Source organism: Coturnix japonica, chromosome 9 (genome assembly GCF_054131305.1).
Source record: "Coturnix japonica strain WE chromosome 9, WE-NBRP24, whole genome shotgun sequence".
NCBI lineage: Eukaryota > Metazoa > Chordata > Aves > Galliformes > Phasianidae > Coturnix > Coturnix japonica.
The window spans coordinates 4882666-4910009 of record NC_140671.1 but is presented as its reverse complement, the minus strand read 5'-3'; the positions used below and the strand labels follow the sequence as shown (position 1 = coordinate 4910009).

The 27344-nt window shown below is 42.8% G+C and overlaps 1 protein-coding gene across 18 annotated transcripts in view; it reads left to right on the top strand.

Moving 5' to 3' along the window:
- Nucleotides 1-27344, top strand: part of KDM2B (lysine demethylase 2B) — a 99353-nt gene that overhangs the window by 583 nt on the left and 71426 nt on the right. For 11 of the 18 annotated variants that reach the window (XM_085555693.1, XM_085555695.1, XM_085555692.1 and 8 more), the window contains exons 1-6: nt 2375-2440; nt 3162-3306; nt 5616-5694; nt 9376-9422; nt 18823-19001; nt 21779-21885. In XM_085555693.1, coding sequence (XP_085411819.1) covers nt 2390-2440; nt 3162-3306; nt 5616-5694; nt 9376-9422; nt 18823-19001; nt 21779-21885 — 608 coding nt within the window. In that variant the 5' untranslated portion in view covers nt 2375-2389. Of the gene's footprint in view, nt 1-2303; nt 2441-2788; nt 3040-3161; nt 3307-5615; nt 5695-9375; nt 9423-18822; nt 19002-21778; nt 21886-27344 lie in introns of those variants that run through there. The other 7 variants (XM_015877694.2, XM_085555691.1, XM_085555688.1 and 4 more) reach the window with 5 other exon arrangements.

Here is a 27344-nt window from a genome sequence, read left to right as displayed (position 1 = left end):
CTCAAAGTAATAATTGCAACGCACCTACAGTATGTTTGCTTCGGTCCTCTTAACACCTTTCACCTATTTGCAAGATTGTTCTTTACATTTATGCATATATATATATAGGTGATGACAGAACGTGCACACAGATCACAGTGCTTTTCTCTCCATTTACACCACCAAACAGCAGCTGACACAGTCACAGGATAAAATCCGGACAATTTGAAGCCTGTGAAAGGCAGCATACAACAATGTTATAAAGTATTACTCTGTTTTATTTGTTTTCAGTCTTAAAATGAACAACAACAACAAAAATCAACACACATCTTCCATTTACAACTGAAACAGCATATCCATTTTCTTCCTTTATGTCCCATTTTACGCCTCCATTCTGAGATATAAACTACACGGGATAATTCTTTTCTTTCCAACCCTAATTACTCACCACTTCACACACCTCTGTCCTCTATAGAGTTGGCTGAAACGATGAGTCACTCGGGTTTAATTAACTTCGAAATGCTTCAGGGAGCTCTGAAATCCTGCGGGAGTTCAAAGCCGGGGTTTGTTGATGCCTCAATGAGTGCAATAGCAGCAGGCCGCCAACAGGGTGTAGTCCTGCACTCTGCCTTCAGCTCAACACATTGACCCGTCCATCCTGTACTAAACCACGGTCTCTACAGAGCAACAGAACAGACATATCAAAAATATAGAGGGTTTTTTCATATTGGGTTAGTTTTGTGTTGCTGAAGCGAGCAGGCTTTCCTGTGGGTACACAAACACTAGCCTTAACGTGGGATATATAAGCATGAGAAAAGGGAACTGGCTCCTTCAGCAGCAGGCTGCTATTGCCTCGAATTACAGGTAACCTTTGCCCATTCTCTGCATCATTTTTGCATGAAAACAGTCAGAGGGAGCAGCAGAAATCCCGAGTTTCTTCTCATAGAGCCCTCTGAAATCCATCCGCTGTCATAGAGGTACTCATATTTTTCTGCTAAAATTGTATTTGGATATATTTTCTGGAGGAGAACTGGTAAGAATAGGTGCTCACAGCACCATATGACACTATTTGTGTGATATGGAACCCCTGGTAAGAAACCGCAACGTGACCCTGGGGGGAATGGAGCCCTCAGCCCAGCTGCCAGCAGTTAACCTGCATCCTGCAGCACACGATGCTGCTCTAAATGGCTTCATCCCATCCATTGCAGCTGTGGATGTCATCCTATACACCCTCTTTTTTTTTCCTCGGTTCTTTTAAGTTTGTATCTTTGTGTTTTGGTATTAATACACACAATTATCACAGGAGTATTTCAAAGGGAAAATGAATCGTAGCTTCACTGGGATCGCGTCTGTCTTAAAACAAGGTTACAAACATGTTTTCTACGTTAGGAGGTTTATAGATGAATACTGATATTTCTGAAGCATGCTTCCATATTTCAGTCATGTGCTCGAGTGTTTCCAGGTGTGTGTGATTAGCTCAGCCCTCGCTGGGTTTGCTTGGTGCACTGAGAGGCTCAGATAGTCCATGTCCCCCCAAAAAGACTGAGAAAAATGGCTTGATTTCCTTTTATGTCCATGTTCTGCTTTTGCTGGTGGACTTTTGTACACTGGATGATGTGTTTTGTTTGTCTGATGAGTCTCCAGTAATGTCCATTTATCTCAGACAAGTCCTCTGCCCTCAATCCTACAGATGTACACGTGCATTTAATTTGAAGATTGAGTAATCTTGGCTGAAAGGTCAGCGTGTCCATACATCTTTTCAGGATTATGGATTAATAACGCACTCCTTATAGCGGACATCTGCAACCCACACTTCAATATATAACCCATACAACCCTTCTGTATGATAATAAAGTTCAATCATCTGCAAGCAGGGCCATGTTAGAGAAAGATTACATGATTTCTCAAGGTTCTGCAAACAGTTGTTGGCAGATGCAGAAAGAGGAGCTTGCTGCCTTCAATCCACTGTCAGAGCCCTTTGAGTCCTGCCTTTATCCGTGTTATGCGGGTTGTTACAATGTGGGCCTTTCCAAAGAGATGAGTGACAAGGCCTGCAACGTTGAATTGTTGTGTCTTTTGTTATAATATTGACTACATTGATACAGTGCTTAGAATGCAATCGATGAGTCAACCTGGATTCCCCAGCCCATTAACTCCTTTCCCCAGTACCTGGTTTCCAGCCCCACTCTCTGCCCCCTCATCTCTGTGCTGTGCCCGCTGCCACCCGGCTGCGGTTCCGAGACCTGGCACAGCACATCGCCGCCCCTCCCCTTCTTTTCCCTCCCCCCCCCCAAAAAAGTGCCGGTGCAAACTTGCCCAACTCTAGCGAGACTTTTAGCAGCTGCCTTTTGTGTTCCCTCCTCCCTGTTCGGGTCGAACATGCGGGACAGGAACCACTGATAATTAAGTGATGAAACTCTCCGAAAAAATGAAGGTGGAGAAGGACTCTGGAAGAAGATTGGTGTGTAGCTGCCTTCGGTCTCTTTCCTATTTGTGCCTTTTTAATTGATTTTACCTAATTGTTCTCCCAGGGAGCGGGACCGGCTGCAGAGTGCCGTAGTTCGCCACAGAGCAGCGCGGACACCGCGGGGGGGAAATTAACCGAGGGGAACGGGAGAGGGGACGCAATTATTTCTCCCCGTGGCAGCGGTTCGGGCCGGTGTGTGTTGCACCTCCTGCCGCCGCCCCGACCCCCCGTTAACTCTTTCCTCCCCCGAATTCAGGCTCCGGTAGAAGCGCGCAGACTCCGGCCGCGATAAGGGGTTGGGGGGGGGGGGGGGGGGGGAATTCATCGCGGCGTTACATAATGCGCCCAGCTTTTAAATTGCGGCTTCCGGCGTGGCTATGGAAACCCCGGGATTATGTAAATACCGAAACCTTAACACTGTGCTCGAGGGTAAACGATACCCTCTACGCCCACCTCCCCCTTCCCTCGGAGTGGTCCCGTGTTCACGTGCAGCAAAATAACAACAACCGGCGGTTGGGGCTGCGCTTGTTCTCGCCCCTGTTTGGCTTTTCTCGCGTCTCAACACCTGTTAGTGCTGTCAGGAGATGGAGAAGGTGCGGTACGCGGCTGGGGTTCGCACTGGGGGAGACCTGGTGAATTTCGTGCCCTTACTGCTGATCGCATCACCCTCCCTGCCGACCCCACTTTTCCGCCCCGTGTGCTTTGTGTTTTGCAGCGCCCCATTGGCAGGAGGAGGTACGATGAGCACGAGGACCTCTCGGACGTGGAGGAAATCGTCAGCATCAGGAGTTTCAATCTGGAGGAGAAATTAAAGAGCAAAACGTACCGCGGGGATTTCGTGCACTCTATGGACGGGAAAGGTACGGCCGCGGCCGCCTCCACGTGTCGGGCATCGGGGAGCCGCCCCCTGGGCCGGGTGCTTTGGCTGCGGGTGCACCCACGAGCCGCTCGCAGGGCCGGGCTTCCCCACTCGCTAAGTTCTTTGTGTTCCCGGCTCTTGTTGAGTTACTAGAACAGCTCGGTGCGCCCGGTGTCGGAGACCCGTGTGGGCAGAACCGCAACCCTGAGACTGGGGCTGTCACCGAGTTGCTCCCCTGAGGACTGTGAACATCCTTGACCAGGGAAGGGTTTTGCTGCAGTCCTTCCGAAATGGCTGTAACTCTGGGGCTGCTAACTTAGTTAAGAAACTTCCCTTTTCTCACGCAGGCTTCGTTTTGCACGAGCATTTAAGCACCTTTTAGAAAAGTTAATGTGGTGGAGAAATTAAATACCTATTTTATTTAGGAATGTGTTTGTTTAGGAGATAAGCTTTGCCCTGACCCCTTCTTCCTCTGAAATAAATGCGAACACCTACTCTTTTTTAGCTCGAAAATGTTAATGAATTTTCCAGGTGTTTGCCGTTGCCCTGCACTGACCTTCACCTGGCTGAGCAGCCCTAACATCTCTGGGTAGCATTCCCCTATCTGAGGAACCTGAAAATAAATGGGAGACTTTAGTTTGTTGTGGTCTGTGTCCACTTTGTTCAGTCCCACAAGGGATTTAAAAGCTCGTGGGGGCATTCTGAAGAATGGCTCTGCCTTTCTGTTTGTTGTTTTTATTTCTTTACTGTTGGTTTATTTTTTCCTGTAAATCCAGGTGCTGAATTGATTTGAGGCAGAGCAATGAAAGTGTTTAGTTACAATAAAAAAGTCAGGTTTTATGAACACGTGGGATTGGTTGAGTGATACTTACTTTTATTCCCCACATCTTTGTCTTTATTTTTGATGATAACTCTCCTTTGACTTTTCTTTCCTGCCAGTACTGGGGGTTGGAAGTTTTCTTCACAAGCATCATAGCTGCTCGTTTGCTCAGCTGTAAATCTGTCTCTGCTTCTTCAACTGTTGTTATTCTTGATATTTGTGTGCTGTGCCTTGGATGAAAGTTTTCTTCAAAATATCTGTGGCTTATTGAACTAAGGCCAGATCTGTTAGAAGGTGAATGCATATTAGAAATGAGGGTTTGCCTAATATAGGAATATTTAATTAGAGTATTAATTATCCTTATCCACAGACTAGTGGAAGTAATGTGTCTGTAATTGTAATGTTTTTGTAAATAACTATAATTAGACTGCTCTGATGTGACAACTCGAGGTAGGAATATCGCATCAGTTCCTGTCATAATTAGAAACTGCATGTGGCAAGGAAAAGTTTGTTAAAGGAGAGGGAAATAGATAATGCATTAAATGATTTGTGTCTTTGGCAGCGTCATGCTTAACTGCTAAAGATTCAAACACTACTTTCCACTTTAAAGCAGTGCATGAATGCTAGTTCCAAGAGAACTGTGGGGTTCTGCAGGCACTGCTCGCACAAATTGCTGCCTTGTAACTTCCTAATCCCTGAATCACTGCTATTGTATCAGACCACCGCATAAAGAAATCCACAGGAAAGCCTAAATCCGTATAATCCTCAGGGTGAAGCAACAAGGTGATGCTGGTCAGTGTTAACAAACTTGCATTTAATTTTGTTTGTTGGTGTGCCATTCTGTGACCTCCACACAAAACCCATTCATTTTCACCACCTTCTTAAGTGCCAACAGCTGTACGCAGTTTCTGCATATTAGTTCCTGCAGTTAGATTTCTAGTTAATTAGGGGAATGTCATCAGCTGAAAGTAATAATCCTCATGGAAACAAAACATGTTCACAGCATCAGGGCTTTGTGCTGTACTCAAATGATGCTCAGAGGAAAACTTTCCTCTAGTTGAAAAAAACAACCAAACAAACAAAACTATAGCTTGAAATGTATAATGTAAGAACTTCAGTTTGAATTACTCATTTGCCCCAAAAGTACTCTGCTGATTTGCAGTAATTTGGTTAAGATTCTCTTTTAACTGTTAATTTGCTATTTTGTTACAACCTGAATGTTTCAGCCCAGATCTTAACTGACCAGGTGACTGGATTCTATTCTACATGCAACAACGAACAGGAAAAATAGAGAGCAGCTGGGAGAGTGTTGTCTGCCATGTGGTTTCTGGTTTGGACTTTAAAAATATGCATTTTGTTTATATTTTTCTCTGAGTAATAGCAGAGTTAATCAATGAGATGAGGAGAACAGGTTGCATTTTGAGAGAACACAATGTGAGGAGCTAATGCCATTGTAATTGATTTTGGATTTTAATTCCTTGTTCAAACAGATTTTACTTTTGAGTACGTGCAAAGAGAAGCTCTCAGAGTTCCGCTTATCTTCAGAAATAAGGATGGACTGGGAATTAAGTAAGTTACCACCAAATCTTGATTAAGAAACTCTTCTATAAAACCACCGTTACACTTTGCTCTTATTTATGATGGTTATTCTAATGATTTTAAAAGGTATCATCGTTAGTTGGACTGTCAGCACCCTTGAGAAAGAGTGATTTTTTTTCTCCTTAAAAACAGGATACAGAGTTCTATAAAACTTAAATGCATCTAGTGTAGTCAAAAATTAACTGGTGATAAACGTAGAAATAAAATTCAAACGTTATTACTTTCAATCAGTGCTGCAAAGACAGAACAACCGCCCTTCAGTTTTTGACTTCTCAATCATTTTCTGCATTACCGGTGGAAAGTCTAATGTTGCTTGTCTTTCTCCTTGATAATTTTATCTTCTCAGAGTGCTACTACTTTGTAAATATTTAAAATGTGGTGTTACTAGAGCCTTTCTGAGTTTGCATTTTCTTAATATCCAGTCATAAAGGATCTGGTATTTTAATAAGCAAATTTTACAGGTCCTTTTTAATAAATGTGGCAGTGTCAAAGAGAGAAATGCTAAGTCACGGCTTGATGCAGTGATGGAGCACCTGGTTGGAAGGCAGGGCTAACCCAGGGGAGCTCAGGTGCATGCAGTGTACCTGAGTGATTGGAAGGGGTGGAGCCAGGAAGAACTATTACTTCACTCAACTTCAGCTGCACATCTCACAGTTTAATGCTATGAGTTATTAAAAAATTGGGTATTAACAAAGCTAAGCTACCTCAGTATAATCTAAGGAGAGGTGAGATTACAGGTCTATTTTGCTGTGGTCCAAAAATGGCCTTGCTCAAATGCTTATGTGTGTGTATATACACAGCACGTATCAGTCATCAGCGAAGACCACTGAAAGTAAGCTACCTTTTTGAGGTAATTATTATCAGGGTAGTTCAATAAATAGCACTTCTGATACATGGGTTGGATGTGAAGGACTAACAAGACCAAGCATGGCATCACTCTTCATTTTCAATTGGCTTTTTGGAGTTCTGGCAGTTAAAATAATGAGTCTTTTGACTTCAAACTGGATTGTAAAGAGGTGGAAGTGGAATAAATACTAATCCACAGTAAGAGTTTTGGAGTTGAATTCCTGATTCTTTTGGATTCTTTTTCTTAGAGTACTAATGCATTGAGTGGCGAAGAAGAATGAGTGATGAAGGAGAATAAGTGCTTTATTTTGCCATGATGAGCTTAAAGTATTCTCAGCAGCCAGGCTTGTCTAACCTGCGTTTCTGTTTCCTACCAACTACTGGTATCATTGTAATACTGGAGATGGAATTCACCACCAAAGAGGAAAGAGGAGTAAAAAACACTGAAGCTTCATTTAAGAATGCTTTTGAGCATAAAATCCGTATCACCAACTTCCATATTTCAATCAGTTAGTATGCTGATAAAAGTAAGAGTGACTTTACCTGATACATGAGCTTTGAATGGATCCTGCATAGAACCAGTGGGATTGTCTGTTTCACCATAATGGAAATATAAACCCATTTCACGGCAATACTGTCTCCTGTCTACAGCAGGCTATATTTATCATTTATGGATCACCTAATCTACCATATACGTGTAAGGTGACTTTTGAGACGCAGTGGTGTATAAAATACATGATATGAGAATTTCCACACTTCTGTTTGATGTTCAGCAGTCAGCTTGCAAGTCTGTGGCTGGCAGATGTACAAAGCACAGCTGAACAGCCTGGTGACTGACTGGGGATACTCCAAAATGTTGAAAAATAAGATGAATGAGGAAAAATTGTTATAACTGAACTTTGGAAATTGATTTCACGTGAGTTTCTGATCATTACGAGCTGTTACTTCTGTAGCTAGAAGCAGAAAGATCCACCTGTGATCCATTAGCAGAAGGTAATCTTGTTTTCGTAGAGCTGTTTGATCATTCTTATTACTGTACCTTGGAGAGAGAGTGCTGCTTGGAAATACATTGTCTCTCATCTGAACATGGAGCAGTAGTAAAACAGCCCTAATTGTATAGGGCTGTCTGTGTCAGTTGTGCAAGTGAGGCTGAGGATGGAGTACAGCAATTTACAGTCTCAGCAGCAAGCAGAACAGACTTGATTTAAAACTGGACCTCCCAAGGTGTAACTCAGCTACAGTATGGCTTCTTGTAGTTGAAACCTGCTGCGTTCAAGCCTGAAATTCTTCTCTTGGTGTACTTTTTTACAACACATCCTGAGGATGCAGAGGAAAAAACAAGAATATGCCAGGTGTGCTTTCCAAACAGCTATTAATTTTATTTTTCCAGTTTGAGTAAAGTTGATTTTCAGCTGCTGCTGGAGCTCTCAGAAATAATGGGTTTGTTTGCATGCATCTGCATTAGGGCTGTTCCCTGATTTGGCTGTCAAATTTATTTTGATTTCTGCAGATCAGTTCTGCACCTGACATAAAGCAATGGCAAACTCTGGTACCTGGATGTAAGCCTTGTTATTCTTATTGCCCCCAAATAGTTCCTCCTTCCCTGCTTCTGACTTCTTAGAGCTTGGATATTAAGATGGGCTTTGATTCAGGCTGCTTCGTTCTTGCAAGGGAGCAAATTCCAAAGCTGTGGGGCCCTCATCAGTAAATGCAAAGATGTGAGGGTTGGCAGCAACCTAACAAAAGATGTTGTACAGCCTCCTCATTCCACAGGAGAAAGGTGATAAGGGCGAAGCGAGTGAACAAACAAGCTTTGGCAAATAGTTCTGAAGATGCACGTGTGACACTAAGTTCATTTTTCTAACCGTGCCTTTTGGTGTTTTCTTAGTATAAGAACTCTGAAAGTTTGCATGTAGGCTGTATGCTTGTGATTTCTAACTGGATTGTGTCAAAAGCACCATACCAGAAGCAAGTTGTTGGTTTTCCACCCATGGCAGTGGGACAGAGCTCCTAACTGGCAGTTCCTACAGGGCTGGTTTTCCTCACAATTCCTTCCTCAGTCTTGTGCTAAATGAAGATGTGAAATAATCTCATTAATTTGAAGTCAATCACCTTAAAAACCCCACTACTGTTTTTTGTTTTTTTTTTCCCATCCAGTCAATGAATTGCAGACTTTTACTCTCTCCCAACACTTAAAATTCACTCACTGTATGTATATTAAACACTTAAGATGTAAGTGATCTTATAAATGTGTCAACATCAGTGAACCAATTATGAAATAATTTATCTCAGTTAGCTTGAATTGAATCTAACAGCTACTTCTGTACCCATCAAATAACGGCTGGGTTGTCTTCTATCAGGCAAGGAGGTCTGGAATAGCCTTCAAAACAAAGAGGGTTATATTTGTTAATTTTGGTTCTTTATTTCTAAACTGTGTCCACTGGAAAAATTGGAGAATATGCATGGAGCACAGTGAGCTGCCTAGCAGAAAGGAGCTGTGAAGGTCTGGGATTTCACTGAAATCACTTCCAACCCTTTTCTGTTTCTCCCACCGCAGTGTTGCTAGAGAGTGCTCGGAAAGATGCCTCTTCTAGTTTGTTATGAGCAGAGGAACTTTTGTATGCTGGCCAATGTGAGGGCACCGTGTGCCATTAGCACTTGCACTGTCCATGCCTCAGTGAGGCCTTGATTCTACCTACTGTATTATGGACAAAGGCCACTATATAGTCTCTTTTATTATAATAACAAAAGTGTACATATTCTTACCCTGATGGTATTTAACATTGCTTTCTTTGCTAATTATAGGATGCCTGACCCGGATTTCACTGTCAGAGATGTGAAGCTATTAGTGGGTAAGTTATTTTGAATGCATTGGATTAACTCTACACAAAGCAGAATTGCTCTGAAATACTTGTCTGGTTGTGTTTGCAGACATTTGTGATAATAGAATCTGGGAAAAAGAATAAAGAAGTAATTTGTAAATTAAAAAGGCTGGGGGAAACCCTAATTGGTAGTTGGGCTGACGAGGCTCTGATCTCATGCTGGATAATTGGCTGTTTAAAGGAAATTGAATGCTTTTGCTCTTAACAGGTGTTCTATGTACACTTTTGTGATCTTGGAAAGCAGCAGTTCCATCAATTGAGTTCCTCTTCTTTTATCTGTTGTAGAGCATCTGTTGGTAAAAGGTGTGATCAGAGCCCTATCACCTTTTGCCTGTGCTCTCCTCACAGACTTTATCAGTGTCAGGCCAGGTCAGTGCTTGGAGGAAAGGCCGCTAAAGGGACTGAGCACAAAGCTCTGCAAACTGCCTGTCTTCGATAAGACATAAAGCAGAAGTGGTGACTGCGGTCATCAAATGTTTCCTAGCAATTTTGGCAGAAGAAAAAAACTTAAGCTACTTTCCGAGTAGGAGATTACACAGTATGTTTCTTTGAACTCTCCTTTTACTTAAGATGGATGTGTTTATACTGTCTCTGAAATAGTTACTGAAAAGTGATACTGCACTCTGCTGAGGCATGTCTGTGGAGCCAGTGGAGCTCCGGGTTGTGTAGCTGCTGTCCTTCAGAGACCTTTAGCTGCATTCTTGTTAGCCGGAGTTGATTGTTGTTATTCACCTGTGTTGTAGCAGGAGTTAATCTTTTAGAGTAGTCTGTTCTGAAAGAATTTCTGAGAATTGGTTGTTTGATAATCAATAGGGATATCAAACCTGAAGGCTGATGTTAAGAAAAACAAAGGAGAGAAACTTGGGCTACATTTCTCTTAGCTGGGGTTATCAGTGAAAGAGAGGTTATCTCTGCTAACCTTCCTTCACAAACAAAACTTGGCAATCTTACTTAATTTATAATCGTTTATAAGCTCTGGAAAGAACCTCTTTGGGTTAAAATGTTGAAGTGCTGTGGGAAGTGCTATTTAGTAGCATTGCTCTTGGTTGGTTTGCAGTTAAGTCAGGACAGTGTGAGTGTATTTGTAATTCCAAACTTACAGATTTCCTAATAAATGGCTATGTGTAGATACTTGATCACCTCATTTTGTTGTGGAGATGCCAAGTGCTGGGCCCTGTTTGCAGTGTTCTGTGAGTTTGTTCCATTGCTGAGAAGTTGACATTTTTGCTTCTGGAAGTGTTGGAGTTGAGGCTCAGATGCTGAGATGTTTTGGAGCAGCGTAGCATTGTATAGCAGCACTGTTTTTCCTGTCCAAAAGTCAAAGTGTGGGAGTTGCACTTCCTCAAGATTGATGTCTCCTGAAATATTGGGGGTGGAGATTCCTGTGTACATGGCCAGCAAAGCAGGAGGATGTTTATAAAACAATGGAGCACAATTAACATTTGTAATTAACATTTAGATTAACCTTTACATTAAGGTGTGCCCTTGCTCCCAGCTGGTTCAGCAATCCACTGTGTGCTCTAGGCCATGTACTGCATGTCACATCTTTTTTTCACTGGGTTTGGACAAACTCCCTCGAAGCCATTGTGTTGAACCTGTAATTTGGCACAGGACACTGTCACCTGTTGCCTTTTATTCCGTAATACAATCGTGACTTCTGGCATCACAGATGGAAGCTTTGATCTTTCAAAAATCTAAAATATTTAGGGAGTTGATGATAAGTTAAATCTAAAGGGTAGATTGTAAGTTAAATCTAAAGGGTAAATAATGAAACTCACATGAGGTTCTTATGTGGCATCGTCTGTCGCTGCAATTTGTGCTGTAACAGTTTCATTGAGACTAAGAGCAAATCAGCTTTGTTCTTTACTTTGGAGTTATGTACTTTGTTGCATCCTCTTTAAAGTTTTTAAGAGCTCATAGTTTTTAATAGCACCAGTATATTATACCTATCGTTCTCTTAGAGTCAGGGAAGTATATTTGTTATGGAAAGCTTTAAAGAGTAGTTGTTGGATATTGTGAAAGCACATATATCCTGTACAAAGCTATTGACCTCAAATTATTCTGTAAATAATTTGCATTTACAGTGTCATTGTAGTATCACTTTGTATTTGGGCATCTGTACATAACAAGGAAATAATAATATTTGGTAGCTTAGCTTTTTAAATTTCACCTTAAGAACTGTAGCCTGTGGCAATAATGAGGAGAAAAAAAGTGATTTTCTTGATTTCTTGTTGACCTTATTTGTGCTTCTGTGTCCATTTGTTAACGTTTCAGCAAACTTCCAAAGAAATGTTGCCATTGCTTTTTGGAATTTGCTTTGTTTTCATTGTTTAAAACAATGCCAGTAGCAGCTGATATTTACTTTGGGAATGTTTGTGACCTGCATGCTGCTTTGTATGAATGTGCACCCATGTGTAACGTGTACAAAATGCCTTTTCATACAAAAGGCTTTTAAGGACAAACACTTGAAACTGCACAGCTGGGATAATGGTTGTAAGTAGACTCCTGCCTTGTAGGGAAGATATCCTGCATATTCTCTAAGGCTGAAACAATGGATTAATTTCAGCAGTTGGAATTTGTCTGGTTGGTGAAATGGCTTTGAGCCAAGGATACAAAGGGAGAAGAGGAAAGGAATTCCTGAGCTGCCTCGGAACTTGAGATAACTCTTGAAAGAAGACAAAGTCTGTTGTATTTTAATAACAACTGGGCTTTGATTTCATTGCCTAAGGTGGTTTTGATTGCTACTTCTGAAGGACGGGATGTCATTGTCATCTCTTCATCAGCTGGCTGACTTAAAATTTTGCAAAGAGTGTCACTGGCCCTCTTAGCAACTCCATAAACATCTACACTAGTAGCTGCAGTGTTAGTGCTGCAAGCTTCTTATTTTTGCTTTTCGCATGTAGTGCTGGTATACTGATATTTTCCAGGGCTCTCTTGTGACAGTTTCTTCCACCAGTGATACTGTTGAGTTGCAGCTGAAGTGTTTGTCACAGATGGGCAGGAAGGTGTTATCTCCAACCAGACCTGTGTGAATGTTTTATGTGAATTTCACTAAAGAATAAGGGAAGTACACTTACCAGTGTTAACCTAAGAATGAAGCAGGAGAAAGGCAATCACCCTGTTAAAAGCCAAGCAGCAGTTGACCATCTTCTAGCTTTTGCTGTCTCCAGATTCAGGAACCACATGCAATCATTTGCTTTAGTCTTTGATGTCCAGAAGCCAAAGTGTTTCCTGTGCCACCGGGCTCTGTAACATGCATCACTTCATCTTACTGCAGGCTGGGGCAATCTCCACCTGGATGTAGCTTTGTGGGCCATGTTTGTACATCTGCAAAGCTTTAGATTAACTCTTTCTGAGCAACTGCTTCCTAGTGATTTTATCATTATTCGTCCCTCCTACATATTTGTTCCACCTCTGAAACTGATCTGCTCTGAAAATTGTATCATGGCTGAGTTCACATCAAACTACAAAGCAAGTTAGAGGCTCATAGTGTGGTCTGCAGGCAAGTAGGGGAAATTTTGTCTTCATCTATGTAAGGTTCCCCATCCTGTGAAAGGAAATTAGTTGTGCAGAGACAAAAGAACAACAAAGCAGCCACGCACTGCAGTTCAGAGAACTTTCCATCATTCTTCTGAATGCCTTTTCTATAGGGCAACGCTTCATTTGTTTCAAGGCAGTTGTGAAATTGGAGACTGAGAGGAGTAAAGAAGGAGGCTCATTAGAAAAGCTTGTTTGTAAGGAGTAATTTCCAAAATTAACCTGCCTGTCCAAAGGAAGTGCAGAAGTCTGCCCTCAGACTTGTACAGAGGGCTTGATGAGGATGGTTCTCTGTCAGCAGGGATTTATCCTGTGAATTGGAGCACAGTTTTTAGAGACAAAGGGCTGAGCCAGGAGCCATGAGGTGCTGCACCTCCAGGAGGCATTGGTCTCTTCCTCCTGTTCAAGTAGTGTGGGTTTTTTCAAAACACAATGGATGAGACTTTTGTATAAGATGATCTTACATTGTACCTCCCCTCTCATATTTGGCATCTTTATAGTTTTGTTAATAAAACAACCTGTGGGCTTGTTCTTCACTTTCTGTGAGAACTGACACAGAGGATACTTAGGCTCAGGGTCCTGCACAATGCACTCTGTGTTCATTAGGTGGCTGGGAGCCATGGGTGGCAGCTCTGGCAGCTGAGGTGCAGGGGATCCAGCAACATTTTGAGGACAGGAGATAAGGGCGAGTTGCTGTAGGTGCATGTAGGTGCTATTTCCTTTGCAAAACTAAAGCCTGTGATTTAAGGGTGCTGAGCTATAGACTTGACTATCACTTTTTTCAAAGGGAAAATGGAAAATCAGTAAGCAGTGTCAATCAATGCCAGTGATTTGCCACAGGTGTTTTAAAGCTATTCTTGCACTATTATAAAAAATTTCATTGAGATTTTATGAAAACGATCAGTTCTTCCAATATACTGTTCTATGGCCAAAATATGTTTTAAAATCTCCAGTATTTATTTCAGACGTTTTTTTCTTTAATAAATCAGGCTCCAGTTGTCCTCCCAGTGATGCTGCTGGGATTGCCAAAGTGCTTCATGCTGAGGCTTTTCTGTAATAAGGATTTCTGCCAAGTTGAATCTCAATGAGATCAGCAAATAAATGTTACTACTGAAACAGGAACTTTCAGGTACCCCAAAGGTAGGATGGACTCAAACCAACAGTCTGTCACCGAAGTGGTTTGTATCGTGCTGGTGGTGTGAGCTGCCTAAACTTCCAGCTGTTGCATTTCTTTTTCTATGTGAGAACTACGTAGTGGAAACATAAGGACCACTCAAAAAAAAGTGCTGTTCTGTTGGAGCAATTAATTCCAGTTCTTATCTGGCAGATGTCCCCTTTCCAAGTGCTGCATTGAAGAAACACTGGCACATCCCTTTTGTCTCTTCTTTCTTTTCCCTTGAGCGACCTCTCCTGTTTCCTTTGCATCTGTCCTGTGTTGGTGAGGCTGCTCTACTGAACATAACTCATTTCACCCCCTGATCCCATCATAGTTTGTGAAAAAGTGGAGAGAAATCCTTTCAGCCTGGAGCAGGTGCTGCCATGATCAGCAGCTGTGGACCACTAACAATGGAGGGATCAATGTACCTGGCTGCCAGCAGCAGCAGCTTGATTTAGTGATTGGTTTTTGTTTGTTCATCGTGGCATCTGTGGGACATGTAGGCATATGTGTGCGGAGACACAGTCATGTCACTTCTGATCTGCTTTTTGCTTGCTCAGATCAAGGGGGAGTCAAGCGAGCTGGGTACAGTGGGCATGTTGTGGAGCTGTGCTGGACCTCCTCTTGGGCAGAATTAAAATTAGAAACTACTTAGAACCCCCTTGAGTTCTTTTACCATGCTCTGGTGCCAGACAATCATTTTTGTCATACAAGTTATAACATTTCTATTCTTAGTGCTACTCATTGGCACTGCATCTAACAGCACATTTTCTTGCCCTGCCAACTAATCAAATCTAAATTGGTGTCCTGCTCTTCTTTCTTCTCTTCCTGCTCTCCCCGTTTCTAGTAGTGCTCTCTTGTCTCCTTCCTGCTTACTGGATTGGGTTCAGTGAGGTGCCTCAGAAGGCTGTACAAGTAGAAACCTAACCCAGCCTTCTTCCTCCCTCACACAGAGCAGGCGGACTTTCTATTTCTGTTTTGTCCCAGTTTAGCTCTCAGCACTGATGCTGGGCTAAGACATGATAGATGTGGTCTTCTGCCTTGGTGTTGAGTGAGCCTTGATTCACAATCAGGGCTTCTGTGCAATAAAATAAAAATGTTTTCTTTGATGCTCCCTCCTTATGCTTAATAAAAAAGAAATAGTGATGTTTGCCCATGTTTAGCACGTCTGCTGCCTTGCCATTTTGGAAGTAGAACCATCCCTATTTTTAGAGCCGAGCTTCCTGTTTGATCACTCTTTAAGTTTGTCCTTTGATTAACACAGTAAAACTCTTCCAAAAATAATAAAAATCTTAGTTGAACTGAGACAGTTCTGCTAAAGAAGTCATGTTCCTGTCCAGATATAAACAGCTGCAAATCCTCTTTGAATGAATGCTGTAATGAAAATTAAACTTCTCTAAAAGATATATACCCACAGTGTCAAAACATGAAAAAGGAAATTAACTGATACATCTTGCAAAGTCTTAAATATTTCTTGGTTGGTGGTGTGTTTTAGTGTCATAAGTTACCTTAGTCCAAAATGACCTTCAGCTGTAGGTGTACCCTTAATATACCCTTAGCTAAGTATTAAGCATGTTTTAGAAGTTTGCTGTCACCACAGCTATGTACGTCTCAAGCTGCTCCTGCTGAAGTGTGGAAACCTTTTTCTTTTTTGTGTGGCTTTCTATGGCTGAGGTTTAGCTCCAAGAACTGCTGGAAATCACAGAGGTTTTTTTAGGGGTAGATGTAAAGATATTAATGGCTTCTTCATAATACCACTAAAACACGTTATTTACCTCTTTTAGTCTCATAATGTTAAGGTTTAAGACTTTTTGCTTGCTTAAGCTCTTCCTGTGGACATGCTTTAAATAAACCTTTTGTTGCATGAAGAAATCTAACCTCATGGTTTATTGCAAGTTGGCACTTCTATAACAAATGGCAGAGTTCCTGATGCTGCGGATGGAAGGTGCTTGTTGGGTACAGGCACCCTTGCATCTCTGTAAGAAGGAAATAATCTGACCTCACTGAAGGTCTCCAGTCTGGGACTGCTTCTGGCCCTGGTGCTGCAGGGCAGTGGCTGGGGTCTGCCCTGTGGAAGGGAAACAGCATGTGGCAGAACCACCATAGGCACGTGGAAGTGTGTGGAAGTGCCCAGCTGGACTCTTGCTGCTGGTTCTGAAGCATGGGGCATCTTATCCATTTCAGCAAGGATGTTCTGCTCTGATTCTTGTCTGTCTAGTCAGTACAGGCTATCATGTATCTGTGCTCTCTAGATCAGAAGCTGTAGAGGGGTTGACTGGGATTCAGGTCAAAGCTGCAACTCTAGGTACAGTTAAACCATTGGTGAAGCCAGCAGGCTTCCTAGGGCTCTGCTGAAAGCCTGCTTTGCAGCCCAGGGATGTTTTTCCCTGAGGAAGAATAAAGATCAAGAGGGAGCAGCAAACCTGACTTTCAGCATTCAATGTTGGTTTCTGACTGCAGGCATCAAGCTATTTGTCACGCACATCTTAATTCTGTCACAAATAGTTAAAATAGTTCCTCAAGACAGCTTTATCCTCTCAATGTGGGAAGGCTTAATAATGTCTGGGAAATGGTTAAAAGAAGTGCACACACATCCTCAGAAATCCTGCCTTAAATCACATCTCTCAGCCTCTGTGCCTTCCTTTCTCTTGTTCTTTGCCAGTCTCCCCTTCTGGATAATATTTAACCTTCTCCTAGAGGCAGGAAATAGATGGAACAGCTGAATCTTTTCAGGAGAGAAGAGACAAATGCTGGCAGTGAGCCCGAACCGCTGGGAAGTGGGCAGTGAGCTGAGGCTGTGAACCTGTAATTATATGTCTCAAATTTTGCAGGCGGTGCTCCAGGAATCATTATGTACAGGCTGTTTGATAGTGCTGTGGTTTAAAGGAGAAACAGCTCCTCTAATTACTCTTTAATTTGGAAGTCAAGAGACTGTCAATTCACATCTTAGCTCTTCTGCTTGTAATTGATAATCAGGTACATCTAACAACCCTGTTATTGAACCGGGCCTCATATTTTTAATTCATCAGGTAACTGCTACTTTTCCTTTCAGAAAGGGTAATTGAGAGGCTGTATGAGGTCGCTTCCAGTGCAGCTGAGATCAAACCGAGATTGTACTATGGCACATCTCAGACTGCCACAAAGCCCTTCAGATTCAATTTTTCAGTATCAAAGTGCTTAACCTCTCTGGGCTGTGGTCTCTGCTTTAATCCTCAGGCTGTGGAAGCCAGCAACCAGGCTGGCACTAATTCTGGGACTGTTTAGTAGGACTTTGCCCCAGTTGATAACCTAACAAGTGGAAAACAGACTTTCCCCCTAAATGATAAAGTTAGCAGTTAAAAAACAACAACAAAAAGCAAATTAAAAAAAAAAAAAAGCAAAAAGAGAACTAGATTTTGTGTATTGTTTCAAACGTACAAATACCAGATTTAAGGGTGTTTGTGCTTTCTCACACATAACTGAGCTTTCTCCCCATCCTGCCTCAAGGTGGCAACACTTCGTGCAGTCCTGAGTTCTGACCGAGGAATCAAATCCCATCTTGGTGGTGCTGCGGTGGAGTCTGACTGACGGGCCAGTGGGGCCACTCCAAACTCAAACTATAATTTTTTCTTTTTGATTACAAAGCTTTATGGCCTGGAGTTCCTTTCTAGAATCATTATCACATCTGTCACTGTCACTGCTATCAGTGGCTAAGGATGTTTTTAATGGAGCAATGAAATCCAGGCTATCGTTCCTGCTGAAATACTGTTCCCAAGCACACAATAGGCCAGGTGCTGCAATTATTAATAATTCCCTCTGATGGCATAATATAGGCTCTCTGTTTTGCTTTAACACAATTTAGGTAGAGTTATTTCTTCAGCGATGGAAATTGTTTTGAAGTGATTTTTTGGAAGTGTTGCAAGTTTGTTTGCTGGAATCCTTCTCTCCTGGCAATGAGGCATAACTCTTGTGGGCTCCCTTTTGCTCACGAACAAGTGAACTGCTAATTAGGATGATGAAATTGCTGAGAAGGGTGAAACCTTCCAGTTGGCTGAAGAGGAGATTGTGGATTAATCTGTATAAAGCTGAAGGCTTGACAAAAGCTGCTGTTCAACATTCTGGTGCTACTGAGACTTGTATGTCTGCCACTCAAGAAGCTGCAAGTGTGTCCTGTGGTTTTTGTGTGGAGATCTAAAGTGAGCGTTTCTGCTGCTTTCATCTCCACTAGCAATGACTGGAATTGAGAATACACAGCAATCAGTATCAGGTGTTCAGCAGTTCATATTATCTGCTTATGCAGCCTGCTTTTTATGGGTAACTTTTGTACATGACCAAAAGCATCTTGAGAGGCACATGCCTGTTTAGAAAATTGCACAGGATGATTTGGAGAGCTGGTTGCCTTGTGTGCCCCCTGCTACCATATTAAATCAGTTCTTCACAGATTTTAATGCACTCCTGCTCGTGTCATCTGTGTAGAGGAGGGAAGTACTCTCCATCTCTCTGAAGCAAAGGCAACAGATGACTGGCTCAGTGTCATACTGGGCAAACAGTCTTGTTCCAGGTTAGTTCCCTGCTGACTGTTTGAGCTGCTTAGGACCTGGGGAGGTACTGACTCTGTTCTGTTGTCCTCTAACAGCAGCACCCCTGCAGTTGTTGAGAATCTGCACATTTAAAATAAATGTTTCTGTGCATTTGCAGGAAGCCGTCGAATAGTGGACGTGATGGATGTGAACACGCAAAAAGGTGTTGAAATGAGCATGTCCCAGTTTGTGAGATACTATGAAACACCAGAGGCCCAGCGTGAGAAACTCTACAACGTCATCAGCTTGGAGTTCAGTCACACAAAGCTGGAGAACATTGTCAAGCGCCCCAATGTGGTAAGGGATTCTGTTTATTTTCAGTTCCTTTCCAATAATCAGATGCTTTGTAATAAATAATGGAGCTGTAGGATGCATGCTATAAAGATAGTCATGTGAAGCACCTGTAACCCTTCTCTGTGTAGGATCTCATTTTCCACTGTCGGCTTGACAGTGGAACTTAATTTACAGGAATTAGGTGCCTGATGAGCTCTTAATCATGCGATTTGTACTGATATCCAGTTCCCTTGAATGTATTTAGAGGAAACTGCATTTAAAATTACATACCTGTCTATTGTCTTTTGGTATTGTGTAAGTGCTAATGTGCGAATACAACCTAATCCAAAATAATAATAGAGCTATTTTGTAATGTAAAATATAAAGCTATTAATGCCCTAAAAAAAAAAAAAAAAAGCAGTCTTAGCCTGTGGCTTGGTGAAGAAGGAAATTGTGGATTATCTCTAAGGAGGAGGAAATTTAAAGCTATAACCTGGGAGCTTAAATTCCTTCTACAGACCCTGTTGTTCACTGCATAAATGTTCAAGGGGAGCCAAAGCAAAAAAGTTGAATACACATGTATTAAATATAGAAGTTTACATGTAATTAAATCATCATAATTACTGCTAGGTCAGAATTGGCAGAGTCAGAGGAAGAAGGTAGATTTGTATGCATTTTTAAAAAGCTGGTGACTATGGATATGGAGTTACCTAGCAGTGAAACTGTGACCTTGTTAATAAAGATAATTTCATTCATTGCTAAAAAAGTAGCCATATGTGAGTGAGGATTACAGCATCAGCTCATAGTGCGCAGTGATACATGGAGAACTGGCACTGGAGGTTTCACAGTGTCTCCTCCGGACACTCACCAAAGAATTTGGGCATCAGCCCTGGTTGATCAGAGAATAAAGGGACTTCTCAGAGCAGAATGAGCGCTACTTGTTCCCACTGAGCCTGTTTCTGGCACTGGATGTTCACGGTGCTGCAGAGTGTAAAACTATAGTCCTCTGGTGCTTTGCTGTCAGCCACTTTTCTTGCAGTTTCTAAGTGCTATTCCAGCTATACTAGCAGGTTGGTTTTTTGTTTTTTTATTTTTTTTTTTCCACTGGGGACGTTTCTTGTATTTGCAGGCAATATAAACCCCATACTTATGCCCAGACTTATGCCCAGGGGAAAAAAAAGTAGATGGCTGATTTTATAGCTGATTTATGGAAGTAATTCTTAAGTAGGGTTTGTGTTCTGTTATGCATGTATCACAAATTGAATATTAAGCACTTATTCAGAAGTTTATACAGGTTTTTGCTGTCATTCAGACACTAGCCCGGCAGTTTTAGAAGAGCTCTGGGGAGTTTCCGTCTTCAGCTGATCCTGGTTTTCCCAAGCACATCATTCTCAGTGAGCTTTTAAAACATCTGTGCTAATTTCCTGGGTGCTCAGGACCAAAAAATGCAATTAGGTCCCTATTACCTTATGTAAATTAATTTTTCATGTTTGTTTAGTGCGGCCTGTGAGTGCAAAGTGGTTTGTAAAATCAACGATATTTAGATCTCACTGGAAGAGAGAGGGTGCTCTTTTAGCACCTTTTAGGGAGATACAAGAAGAGGGTGCCAGGGACTGTGGGTCCAGTCAGTACATGAAGTCAGATATTAACTGAACACTGTATTTTAGGAGTGGATCATTTGAAAGCTTCAGGGCTATTTCAGCCCACATGAGGCAGAAATACTTGACTTGTGTCTATTGTGTAAAGACTGTGGGTTGCAATATCAGGACGTGGGGATTAATTCAGAATTGGGGCAGTAATCATCGGTTTTGTTTTCACATATAACTGTGATAGTCACATAACTGGTACTACTTCTACTGGCTGCATCATCTCCCTTTGACTCTTCTCAAAGTACTGCTTGTTATCAACAGTACCTGGTGCAGATGGAGAAACAGAAAAGTGACAGCCCTAACCTGCAAGAATGTCACATGCTAAGTGCAGCATTATGAAAATGCTCTGGGGATGCAAGCCTTTGGGTCAGCTCATACAAATAACTACTCCTGTATGGGTCTTTTGAATGATGTAGCAGTCAGGATGCTATGTTGAGTGCTGCCCTTGGTGACTAGCAAACACCTTGGATAGGCCTTGCAGCCCTTGTTGACCCACAGATAGCACGGCAGGTTTTGAGCTGTCTCGGGATGTACAGCCACACTGTGGCCAAATACCGCACTACAGCCTGCCTAGTCACACTTCCCTCTGTCACTGGAGTTTGCTGTTTTGAAACCTGGTGTGTGTGATCCACTTGTGTAACCAGAAGGGAGTATTATTGGTACCAAGGACATCACATAAAATGACCAACGAATGAGACACAGGCTTGACCTTACTGTGGCTGATGGACACCTCGTGCTCTGGCACCCAGAAGAGTTGTGTTAAAATGTCCCTCAACAGGCACCAGTTTCCATCTCCTCTCCATCTTGCTGGCAATGTCTTTCTCACTGTTTTCTTCTGCCACGTTTCCTAAAAGTTTGGCATTTGAACAAGAACTTTGGTGAATTTTAAGCTGAAGGAGATGATGATGTAATTACACAAATCAGAATGTGGCCAGAAGAATGGGTTTAATGTTCCTTGAAATGTAACATATTGGGAAAATGTAATTTCTTTTGTGCTTGTATTTTAATGTTCATAAATGCAGTTTCTGGGATACTGGCTACAATAAAGTATGCCTGCTGCTCATCTGCTGCTGTCACTGTTAGAGTTCCAGCCAGCAGGGGTACATCCTACCATGTGTTCAGTGACTAACAGTTGATTTTTGGGGCTTCTAGGTGGACTTAGTCGACTGGGTGGATAATATGTGGCCACAGCATTTGAAGGAGAGACAGACAGATGCTACCAATGCTCTTTCAGAGATGAAATATCCCAAAGTGAAAAAGTAAGTTTCTTTAAATGCTTTCCTCTTGACCTCCTGGTTTAATACCTTTTGAACTCAAAAGCTGGAAGGAAAGGAAATCTTTATTTATTTATTTCCAGTGAGTAGGAAGAGAGATTGATGTGACTGATCTGTTAAAGCAGTCCAATACTGACAGGCTGTTCCAGCTTTGAAGGAGAACAGTTTTGTATTTGAGAATTTTACAATGGATGGTTCATGATCTTAAAGCTTAAGTTTGGGATCTTTAGGAAAGAAATACTATGTATATGTGTGCCTTTAAAATTTCTCAGTGCAATTTTCCAAATACTTTAAAATGAGAAATAATCTACGATTTGAGTACGTTTTCAATCAAATACCTTTAAGGAGGAGCTTTTTATTTATCAGTTTTCAGCAACTGTTTTGAAAATGGCAGACTGCCTCTGATCTTAAATGATAAGGATGTGACAGTGGTCTAATGCTGTAACAGGCTTCCTAGTGAGGAGGCTGATGTGCCATGCCTATTGGTGTTCAAGAGGCACTTGGATAGTGCCCTTAACAGTATGCTTGAACAGTATGCTTAAACTTCTGGTTAGCTCTGAAGTGGTGGGAGGTTGGACTTAGCGATCTGTTTAGGTCCCTTCCACCTGAACTATTCCATTCTTCAAAAGCACTGCCCCCAAAAGCCCCTTCACAGGATGCAGATGTCGTATAATTCATACAGTATAATCAAAGTCCTTCTGTAGGCCGGGTTCAGATCCTTCTCAGGTTCTCAACCGCTAATGGCTGAAAAGTTGTTAGTCAGTGCTTCATGAAATGAGCTTGCAGTCCATTTTTAATGGGTGTGGGTCTTCCTCAAAGATATGTTTCTGCCATTTGTGGCTGTTTACCTACCTGCTGAAGTTCCCAAATATTGGACTTGCTGCATACATTGTGTCTGGTGGCAGAGGACCCTCAGAACAGGTTTGATGAGGATCACAGGTAGTTTGTTCTGCTCCTGCCAATCCCACTGTAGTCTTTGGATGAGTTTGATAGTATAAACTCACCTCACCGCTCCTTCTGTTCTGAAATTGTAGTGGCTTCTTTGTAGTTGTTTTTTAGATATTTGGAGTAAAGATTAGAGGAAACATACCACTTTTGGAGGCCTGAAAATATGCATTGTAAGAAGTTCCATAGGAATGAGCAGTGGAAATTGGGGTTACTGTTAATAATGTAACAGCTGTTGACTTGTATGGCCAGTGAACAGCAGATGATCCTGGAAGCGCTGAATTGACTTCACTGCTGTTTCTGTTTTAGAGGCATTTTCTATTGGCCAGACCTAATGCTGGCAGCATCTCGCACTCTGTTGTTGAACCAACTTCTAGCGTTCTGCAAATTGCTTAGAACTGTTTCCAAACTGTAATGTCTAAAATAGATTGATACTAACATATACAAAGAAGCGTGCAGTCACAAAGTGATATGCACCACTTCATCTCTTATTCCATAACAATAAATGTTCCAGAAGGTGTAGGTCTCCATAATAGGAGGGGCTTTGTAGCAAACATTGTGAGGAAGCCCTGTCCTGTGATGTGCTGAGCACACTGATTTCAGTACAAGTTAAAGGTACTGTATCCTGAACAAATAAACTGCTTGTTAGGGTTGTCAGATATGGATAAGAGTGCCAAGTTCACACGTGTGTCTGGAAATGTCCTATACTACTTGTCTAAAGTTGTACATTCTGAGCGGAAAATAGAACTCAGGCAAATTGTTCCCCTTTCCCAAGGGGTTAGTCCACTAAATAACATGCTTTATTTATAATGAGCTAAAGCTAAGGAGCAGAATCAGGATTCAAATCTTCAGGATTCCCAGACTGTACAAAGTTAGGAAGTAAGGAAAACTGTCCCTTACGTGGAGCAGATGCTCCAGATACTGAGAAAAAATGCAGTAAGTAAAGAAAACAAGGCAGAGATGGTTTAAGGGACAGAGTAACAACATGACTAACAGAATTCAGCAGAAAAAGCAGAGTGTATTCTTGCAGTTCACTACTTGCATCACGAACTGCCAGATGGTAGGTTTCAAGGAGGGATTTTAGAGAAGTAGCAATACAACAGATTTTGACATGGAGCTTTTCCCATGTGTGGGGGGTGACCTTGTAGAAAGGAAGAAATGCCTGTTCAGGAAGCAGGCACACAACCACAGAGGTTGCTGTCACTAGCAAAGGGAAGTTGGAGGTTGGCAGCTTGATAAACTACTAGATATGATAGGTAAAAGGAAGCTAAACAGTGACAGATTAGGTGCTTGAAATGTGAAAATGGAGTTTGCTGTGGGGAAAGAGAGTTGCTGTGTATAAGGGTTAAAGGCAGCTGGAGTGCAAGAGGATGAGCTAGTGAGCATCATCTAGCAGAAGGGTGATTTCTAGGAGGAAAGTGATTTACAGCAGTGGGAGCACAAAATTCTTGTTGATCTGTAGAAGCAGCAAAGATAAATTTAAAAGCAAATACTGATAATCTAGGAGCACCAGGGAAGTTGTCTTGGATCAGGACAAAGCTCCATGGAGCTCATGGTGCTCATGGTGCTCTGCTGTTCCCTGCTGTCATGGCTACTCTGGGAGGAATAGGAAAACAGCATGAGTATATAATGACGCAGTCCCTTAATAGACTTCTGAACTTACACTGTAAGCAGTTCATGCAGGGACTTCCTGAACTGGAAGTGGTTTCTGTGTGCTTAGTGACTCTCAGGAGATTTTTGTTCCATAGACTTGTCCAGTTTAAATATGAAATCCTCAGGAGATCAGCTTTCTCCATCTCTGGGAATTCAGATTGCCCCTTTCCTGTATAGATACCAGTCCCAGCTATCGCTGTGAGCGCCCTGAGGGCATGAGCCCTTATTAAAGAGATTGTGTTGATCATGGAGCTAAATGTCAGTGCTGTCACTTGTTTCATGTGTCCTGTTTGTTTCTGCAAATCGCCAGTATTCATATTCTTTAACTCTGACTGTTGTTGCTTAGGAATTGGATGGTTTCATTTCATTTTGCTTTTTAGCGTTCTCATAATACTGACTTTGCAGTATGCAATACCCACCATTAACGTGTTCCCTACAAACAAAAAGCACTCCAGCGAGCGCGTTGCAGTTTTGCAGACACAGATGGCATTACCAGACACAAATGTCTGTCTTGGCTCCTGCACATCGAGTTCCGTGCTGGGAGTGAAGTTAGAGAACGCTCCATCTGCTGCGCTGCTTCGGTTACTAGGAGTGCTACACGTGCTGGGGGCTGCTGTGCCTTTCGCTTGGATTTGCACCATTAACTTTAAAAAAAAAACAACACAACAAAAACAGGGTAATGAGGTTATTCATCTGTCTGTAAGTGAATGACTACTTTCCTACTAAGAGCCTTAGAGGGCTGAATTAAGCGAGGAACAGTTTATATCAAAAATAAGTACAGCTTTCCAAGCGGTGCGTCTTAAGCAGCAAGAAAACATGAGAAGATGGGGGCTGAGCTGCTGTGATGGTGCTGAGACAAAATACAAACTGATGGAAGTTGGCATTGCCCCTGAAAAAACTGTCCCATGCCCACACTGTCCCATCGTTACTGCCAAAACATGCTGTTACACAGCTGCAAACTCAACTGGACTAGAAATTGGTCTGGTTGAAAACAGACTCAAAGATAAATTGGACACTTTTCAGGCCATTCCAGCCACCACGTGGTTGCACGGATGTTTGTGCCAACCAACAAGCAGTGCAAGAGCGTGACAAGATCATGGCAGGGGGATTGCAGGCAAAGCCCTTCTGCAGCTCACGTGAGGTGCAGGTCTATGTTGTGTTGGGAGCAAACAGCAGCTCACTGCTGCTGAGATCACAGGGCCTGTTCACAAAGCAGCAGCAGCAAAATAGCAACTGTGCCAAGCCTCAATCACTGCAGCAGCCTGTTGGCCTTCAGAATTCTTCTTGTTACTTAGAATACCTATACGCTACTATAATCTCTAATATCACTGCTGTCCTTCAATAAGGGATGATATAGGGGGACTGGACTTGATCAAGCCCCGTGATTGTGTGATTTTACACAAAACATTGACTTGTTCACAAAAGGGCGCTGCTATGCTACAATACACTGTTAGCCCTGTTTTTCCCTCTGCCAGGCAGTTACTCAGCCGTCCATTCCTTTCTCTTCATTCATTCCTTTGCTAAGCAGAGATGGATTTAAGCAGATGCTAAAATGTTCTGTGGAGCTGTGGTCTAATTAGAAGCTGAGGATGTGCCTCTGGGGACTGAAATTGCCCTTTGAATTGAGGGAGCTCGCGGGTCCCGCAAAGCAACCTGGTGCTTTTTAATGCATGTGTGATACTTCTGTGCGTGCTGTGTGTCATCTGTGAATTGTTTTGGATACAAAACTGCCCCACAGATTTAATTAAGTACCAGAAAATGAGACCAGTAAGCACAAGTTCTTAAACTTTTTAACCTAGTCAGGTAAATAAAACTTCATGTCTTCAATTTGATGCATTACCCTCAAATCCTCCCTTGCGTACAGCTTGGAGGACTTGCACAGTCACACGTACAGCTGAAATAAATGCTGGTCTTTGAAACTCCTTGTGCTGTAGCTGAGCAGCCATGTCACAAAGATGGAGACACGAGTTGCACCTGCAGATGCCACAACAGTGTTCCAGCTTCATGCGCCCAAAGGGAGACAGGCCAGGTTTGTGTAAATGGGCAGGTTGCTTCATTTCTCCATGGCCATCGCTGCCTTCTCAGAAATTTAAGCTTCCAATTAATGGTTTCCAATGGCTGGGATGTAAATAACTCCTTCCTTGTGAGGTCCCTGCATGCAGCGGGTGGCAGGCCAGGATCAGGAGCAGCCCGGGGCCTTGGTGCTTCACTGGCACCTTGGATGGGAGCGGGGTGAGGTGGGATGAGGTCGGCATCAGCTGCTCTCTTTGCTACCGGTGTGATGTGATTTCTGGTTGCTTTGCAAAATCTCTAGTGCAAACTGAACCTGTCCCTTATCTGGTGTGTTGTTTTTGTCTGCCTGACTCAGCTTGTAACCCCCTCAGGGCAGGCACCAGGTCCTTTATGTGCTTTTGAAGTGCCTGCTGCACGCTCCACCTTTAATGATTAGTTCCTCCGTGGTGTGGAGAGGTGATGCTCTGCCTGAAGAGCTGCTCACCTCAGGCCCTGCTCCTGGCGGGGGATCCGGGGCTGTGGGCTTCGCTGTGCCCTCGGAAGGCGGATCTGGCCCCGAGGCTGCAGGTGGGTGCTCGTGCCCTGCTTGCAGGCTGGGGGACCCCACTCCACGAGGGGAAGCAAGGGGGAAGCCGGGGACCCCCTTCGGTGAGGGCCCCAATCTGTGTAGGAAGGCCAGGGTCCTTCCAGGAGGGGGAGACGGGCTCCCCATCCTCCGTGAGGGACTCGGGGCCCTCGGGCCTCCCGCAAGGGCTGCGGGCGGCGTCGGTGCTATGGGGGCCGGTGGGGCTGGGGCGGGGGTGGGGCGGCAGAAGGGGCCGCGAGCGCTGCCC